Source organism: Octopus bimaculoides, chromosome 11 (assembly GCF_001194135.2).
Source record: "Octopus bimaculoides isolate UCB-OBI-ISO-001 chromosome 11, ASM119413v2, whole genome shotgun sequence".
NCBI lineage: Eukaryota > Metazoa > Mollusca > Cephalopoda > Octopoda > Octopodidae > Octopus > Octopus bimaculoides.
The window spans coordinates 80,390,715-80,398,214 of NC_068991.1; the positions used below are offsets into that span (position 1 = coordinate 80,390,715).

The 7,500-nt window shown below is 38.5% G+C and overlaps 1 protein-coding gene across 2 annotated transcripts in view; it reads left to right on the forward strand.

Annotated features, from left to right (window-relative positions):
- LOC106878522 (copine-8) overlaps positions 1 to 7,500 on the forward strand; it is a 137,691-nt gene that overhangs the window by 124,239 nt on the left and 5,952 nt on the right. For both annotated transcript variants that reach the window (XM_014927750.2, XM_014927751.2), the window contains 3 exons: positions 1,743 to 1,870; positions 3,047 to 3,149; positions 6,183 to 6,240. In XM_014927750.2, coding sequence (XP_014783236.1) covers positions 1,743 to 1,870; positions 3,047 to 3,149; positions 6,183 to 6,240 — 289 coding nt within the window. The remainder of the gene's footprint in view (positions 1 to 1,742; positions 1,871 to 3,046; positions 3,150 to 6,182; positions 6,241 to 7,500) is intronic.

Here is a 7,500-nt window from a genome sequence, read left to right on the forward strand (position 1 = left end):
GCTTGTCGCTAATTCAGTTCTTAACCAAATTGAAAACTGTTAACATTTTTTAAGTGGTCCCTAGATACATTTTGGCATTAAAAAAAATTGAGATTTGGTCCAGTAGAAGAAAGTTTACATCAAAATTTGTAGCAACATTACAGGAGAGCAAGAAAAGCCTCCAATCAAGTTTAGATCTAAATAACTTTTTTTTAATTTTAAAAGCAAAATATATTTATCTTAGCTTCAATGATAGAAGAAAGCATGAGGAATTTCAGAGTTTTGGTTCCCTGCAACAAAAGTTTGTTTTTAAAAAAGTTATGAGGTAAAATATTTTTTAAAAATATAAGGCAAAAAATTGGTTTTAAGTATAATTAGCTTTTTTTATTTTAAAAACAAAATATATTTTGATTAAGATTAAATGATAGAGCTCAATTTGGGGAATTCAATGGTATTTATCTAATGCAATGAAGTTTTAAAAGAAAAAAGTTATGTGTTTGTTTCTCAATGGTTATAGTTCTATAGGGGGATTTTTAATATGTCACCGGTATCATTTGGGATAAGAAAAAAATTATCAACGACACCGCTAATTGACACATTTGACTCATTATTAATTAGCATAATAGCATAGCCTGGAAAAAACATGGGTTAATGGGGAAATGCGAGCAAGAGAAATAATATAAACTTGGAAAGTCCAGCACAATTTATTACACTTGGACAAGTTATTATATCTGGTAAAATACAGAAGAACAGGAAATGTTTACTTAAAATATTGCAGCTAAGGATATTATTTCTCTTGCTCGCATTTTTCCACATGTGTGTGTGTGTGTGTGTGTGTGTGTGTATAATCGATCCCAAAAGAACGTTGTCGACTTCGGGGAAACTTGAACACAGAACGTGAAAAGCGCGTGACAAAATGCCGAAAAGCAGTTTGTCTGATGCGCTACCGATTCTGCCAGCGTTGTCATTAATCGTATATTACAATAATGGAATTTTTGAGATTGAATCTGTTTGTATGTTGTGGTAAGAAGTGGTACTAATATTCCAATACCGACTAAGGCGGTGAACTGGTAGAATCGTGACCGCACCGAACGAAATGCTGAGCAGCATTTCGTCCGTCTTTACGTTCTGAGTTCAAATTCCACCGATGTCGACTTTGCCTTTCATCCTTTCGGGTCGATAACATAAGTACCAGTTGAGCACTGGGCTCGATGTAATCGGCTAACTCCTTATCTCGAAATTACTGGCCTTGTGCCAAAATTTGAAACCAATATTTCAATACCGAGCTCTTGCTTGAGAGAGTACATTTTTGCTCACTGCTTATGAAGTTTATCCTTTAGAACTCATAGAATTTAATAATTAATTCTTATCAACACAAACCATCATCAGCTCCCTGAGTCTATGGTCCTTTTCTTTCTGTTTTTGTTTCGTTTTTTTTTTTTTTAATATACTTCTAAAAAACCTAAAACCAAAGCATACAGTTTCGTGACAGAATCGCTAAAGCATCGGGAAAAATTGCCTGACCGTATAGATTCTGAGTTCATATTCTGCCAACGCCAACTTTGCTCTTCGTCTCCCACTCCATGATCGATTAAATAAAAGACCAGGGAAATTCTGGAGTCGATAGTATCGACTAATTACCTTCACTATAAATTGCTGGCTTTGTGCCTAAATCAGAAACCATTGTTTGTAGGAAGGTTATTTTTTTAATGAAATTCCTTAGAAAATAATTAAGAATAAATAATGAAATACATATTTTCCAGAACTGCAACCCTAACAACCCTTACTGCGCCGGAATTCAAGGCATTCTCCGGGCTTACTATGATTCACTGCAAAGAGTACAGTTATATGGACCGACCAATTTTTCCCCGGTCATCAACCACGTTGCTAAGTAAGTAGCTTTATATATCTATTGTATTTACTTTATGCTGGAACTGGTGAAATGAATGTGGCCTAGTGGTGACGGTGTGGCACTCTCGATCGTATTAATATGGTTTCGATTCTCGAACTGGGCGTTGTGTTCTTGAGCAAAATATTTTAATTCACGTTAATCCAATCCACTCAGTTATAAATAAGTTCCAGCAATTGTTGTGATGTTAACTCTACGATAGACCGGGTAGGGGTGTGTTGTGTATATATATGTGTGTGTGTATAAGTACATATATATATATATAAATTATCTTTTACTTGCTTCGTCAATAGACTGCAGCCAAGATGAGGCACCATCTTGAAGGGTTTAATCAATCGAATCAGCCCCAGGTTGTATTTTTAAAATCCAGTTACGTACTTTATCAGTCTCTTTCGCAGAACCGCTATGTTACGGGGACATAGACTCAGACTAATACCGATTGCCCAGCAGTGGTACAAGTCCACACACACACACACACACACACACACACACACACACACACACACACACACACACACACACACACACACACACACACACACATTCACACACATATACACACACAAACACACACGACGGGCTTCTTTAAATTTCCGTCTACCACATTCATTCACAAGGCGTTAAGTGACCCGGAGCTACAGTAACAGATACTTGCCCAAGGTGCCACGCAGTGCAACTGAACTCGGAACCATGTGGTCGGGAAGCAAACGCTATTACTTCACTTGATTCCAAGTAGTTCTACAGAAATTCTCGTATCTTCTCTGCCGATGTACTTGTGTCAGAGAGGCGATGGTGTGGAACAGTGGCTATATAACCGCTACTGCTATCAGTTTAGAAATAAATGTTCCTATTTCGGACCCTGTTTGTTACTATGTAGACATCCAGAAATAAGACAACCCTAAGGTTATGAATGAGAAAACCAATGAGACTTTGTGTAAAAGGAAAAACAGTTCAAACATTTTATTTCGAAAGATGAGATCAATAGTGTGAAAAACTATAAAAGTATTGTCAATAATTCGTCTCAGACTTTTATTACTCGCAAAGAAGCTTTCGTTTTCATGCTTTTAATATCTTACCAGAATCGAAAACATAAAATATTTTTGTTCAGTAAGAATTTATGGCCTCTTTTGTTTTGTTTGTTTGTATTTTTAATTTTAGATTTGCAAGCAATGTTCAAGATGGCTCCCATTATTTTATTCTTCTGATCATCACAGACGGTGTCATAACTGACATGAACCAAACTATCAAATCAATTATTCAGGTAAGTCACAAGAACATTTCGATTGATTCAAGGAATTTTCAGTTGCATCACCCAGTTGTTATCAAACACAAATGATACAGACAACAGCAACAACAGAAACATTCTATTCTGATCATAGACGTGGTTGGGTGTGTTGAGAGCTGGCTTGCCAACCACGTCGACTTCGGTTCAATCTGACTGTGAGACTCTTGGAACAAATGTCTTCTATTATAACCCAGGCCAACCAAAGGCTTTTGAGTGGATATTGTCGGCGGAAATTGAAAGAATCCCGTTGTGTTAGTGTGTTAGTGTGTGTGTGTGTGTGTCTTTGTTTTAGTTTTGTGTTTGTCCTCTATCACCACTTGACAACGAGTGTTGGTTTGTTTACGACCCCAAAACCTAACGATACGGCAAAAGAGGCCGATACGATAAGTATCAGGCTTTAACAAAGGAGTTGATGTGTTCGACTAGACCCTTCAAGGCGATGACCGAGGGTGGCCACAGTTCAATGACTGAAACAAATAAAAAAAAAACAAAAGAATAGAAACCTTCAGATGTACAACACAACCATTTCAAAGCACAGCGGCTGCACAAACAATCGATATTATTGATCACTATATTACTCTATTGGAATTCTGCTGTGATGTACTGCGTAGATTCGGCTAAACATTTATTGTTTATACCAATAATTGGTTGAGTGGTCAAGAATAAATGATTGAGTGGTTTATACCAATAAATGGTTGAGTGGTTAAGAAGTTCGCTTCTCAACTACGTTGTTTCAGGTTCAGTCCCGTTTATATCCTACCACAGGTTCATATATAAATTACGCAGCGGATCTATAATCAATGCGTTCACACGACGTACTTCGCGTGAATACCAAAACGTTCTTATTCTTTTTATTGGCCAAACAGAGCCGAACACAGAAGGGACAGCTCATGGTGGGGACAGAAAAAGATAACCGGATGGAAAGGATGAATTAGATAAATGAGAAATGAAATGAAGCCGTTCGGCCCCACCCCCGAGCGACTTCATTCAACCTGTTAATACAACTTCTTTTCAAAACATCATTTGTAACTGTTACCTTTCATCTTTCCGAAGAATGTCGCTGTCAAATTTCTTTAAAAGTTCAAGATAGCTTACCCGTTCTGGTATTGTGCTGGTGTCTATTTTCTTGACCCACCACTCAAAGTCCCCCTCATAATCCTTTATTCTCGAAAGATACTCTGGGTTTGCCACCGCACAATGTTAGTCCTCGAGCAATCCCCTAACTTTTCTTCGCTTCACTTTTATCGCTCTGTCCCACGAGTTTGTCTCATTAAGTTTTCCATTTTTGTCTATTGTACAGTATAACATATTTTTTCTCACAGGGCAAGGGTGGGGAAGTTTGCGACCCCTGTGTGCTTGTCTTTCTGTCAGATGAGGCATGGAGTAGGTTGGTGTCTGTCGGGGGCTAGAGTGGGTGTGGGGTGGGAGGTCATCATTTAGAAAGTCTGCTTTTTTCCTTCTTTCTTTTTTCCAGCCGTTTCCCATCCATTTTTTTCTCCTTTCATTTCCTCTTCCACGGCGCTGGAATTGGTTTTCACCAGTGGTGAAGTTGCGATTTTCTTCCTGCTCCCGGGTTTCTCTTTAGTCTTCACGGGAGGTGGAGAACGGTCCGCTCTAATGTGACCTTTCAGGCCACATTTATAGCATTGCGGGATCCTGCCTTCAACTCTGACCCTGCGTGTCACCTCTTCGACCGTGATGGTCTCGACCATATTTTCAAGGTCTTCCGGGGCCGCCTGGATTATCATATCTAGGTTCTGCCCTTGCCAGTTCTTATGGGGCGTTCTAGTGGCCTGGAGAACCACTACCTTCTCTTCCGTGCCCAGCAGTATGGTAGCTGCTAGTCAGGCTACATTTCTGAGATATATGTCTTCTACCCCAATCCTGGAAGCACCTCCACCGTTCCAAACTTTCTTCCTCTGGAAAGATAAGAAATCCCTTGCTAGATTGGTTTTAATGCCTTTTCGACTTGATCGGTCAATATGATTTCAATTTTCCTTGTTGTTGCTCAGTACGTCCTGTAAATAATGTTTGTGTTTTAAACTTCTTGGGGGGACACTTTTACATCGTTCCCCTTCCTTTTAAGCATTTCTTTGAATCTACTCAACTCCTCCAGACACACGTCTTTGCTTTTCTTTTTCACCGCCTCTGTATAATTATTCGCCTCCATTGCTTCGTCTATTCTCTTCAGACTTTTAACCAGCTCTTCATCAGACGTCGTCAAGTCTGAAGAAGAACTCCAGCCTTCGTATTCCATTACAAAGGCACGAACCTACGACGTTCCCCCATCAAGCAAGAGGGCAAAATACGCGTTTCACTCAAAGACAGCAGTTCAACAGCAATCAACAAGACGACTACCAAAATGCTCTCTGGCTTCTGCAGCCACTAAACAATAACAACAACAACAACAACAATAACAATAATAATAATAATAATAATAATAATAATAATAATGGTTTCAGATTTTGCCACAAGGGTAGCAATTTTTCAGGGTGGGGATGAATCGATTACATCGACCCCAGTTTTCAATTAGTACTTAATTTATCCCGCTGAGCATTTTGTCCGAAGCAATAACACGAAGACGGCGATTCTGGCAGAATTGTGAGAGCATCGCAAAAAATACATTGCAGGTTCTGAGTTCAAATCCCGCCGAGGTCAACTTTACCTTTCATCCTTCAGTGGTCGATAAAATAAACTACCAGTTAACTACCAGGGATAATGATATCGCCTGGTCCACTCCTCTCAAAATTGCTGGTGTTGTTCCTAAATTGGAAGCGATATCGTTTACAAAACATTAAACAATGAAACCGCCTTTTATGTTGTAACTGCCATTGTTTTAGTCCTGTATTTTTTAATCCTTTGTTCTGCTTTTGTTCTGCTGCCATCAGATTAATCTTATTAACAAAAAGCCTGCTCGTATATTGCTTCATAATCTTGATCTTATATTTCTTTAAAGATTGTTGCAAAGTTTAACAGAATTCTCTGAAATATATGTATTTCCTATTCCAGGCTTCCTACTTGCCAATGTCGATTATAATTGTCGGAGTAGGGAGTGCGGATTTTGAAGGTATGGGCCAGTGTTTTCCTTTCATTTCAGTTTTTCAGAGAAGCGCGGGTTAATCTTAACATTTTGAAAATAGCTCAAATTTAGCTACTTATGATAACTCTGGGAATATAAGTTTGATCATCATCACCATCATCATCATCATCATCATCATCATCATCATCATCATTATTATCGTGATAATCTGGCAATGCCAGCAACGGTGATGACAACAATGATGATGATGTAGCGGAGGAAGCGGAGGAAGAGAAGGAAGAGGCAGATGGTAGAGGTAGCAGAGGTGGTGGTGATGATGATGATGAGGAGGAGGAGGAGGAGGATGGTGGTAGGGGTAGTGGGGTAATGGCGATGATGATGATGATGATGATGACGACGATCCAACCACGACGACGACTATGAAGGGTGCGAGCAGGGCTGCAGGGTTTGTTCGGTTTGAGACGACGTTGTACCGATTTCAAGCTCTCTGCACGGCATATTCGACAAATGTCTTCTAAAATGGTGTCTGAAGCTGAACCGAACAATGTAAAAAATCTATTTCACTCCTGTTGGTGGTTGAGTCGAGTGATTCGCTCATCAACAGGAGTGAAATAATCAAAGAACAGTCGTGGATCAGAGGCCGGCCATATTGTTTTGTTTCATTCTTCCAATTGTTATTCTTTATTTTGCTCTTTGAAATACTTAAATATTTTAAAATGTTAAATTATAGAAATTATATTCAGAACTGGTTTGTTACGACGTTTCGTATACGAATGAGTCTAATGTAAACAACAATGCGATCGCAGATAGAAAAATAGGAAAGGGTGTATATGGATATTTCATGAGTTCTTGATCTTTCTTCAGTGTCACATCCAACCGATTAAACATCTATGAACTCATTGCTTAAATTACCACTAAATGTATCGTTGTAACCTTATAGGATAGGCCAATTTTACATATTAAACACATTCTTGGCAGCTGGTACGCTCATCTTAATTATTTGTAGGGACACTGTATTTCGTTATGCAACCATAATATTCTACAAAGTACATTAAACGCTTTATAAGTCAATACTGTGTCCTACAGTGTTAGCAGTGATATTAAATATACTTGTTAAGGTTATCTCTCTATTTATAATTTCTATAGAAAATCTGTAGAGATGACCTTAACAAATGATTTAATAGCACTGCTAACACAGTAGAACACGGTATTGAATTATAAAGCGTTTAATATAGTTTGTAGAATATTATGGTTGCATAACATAATGCGGTGTCCCGACAAGTAATC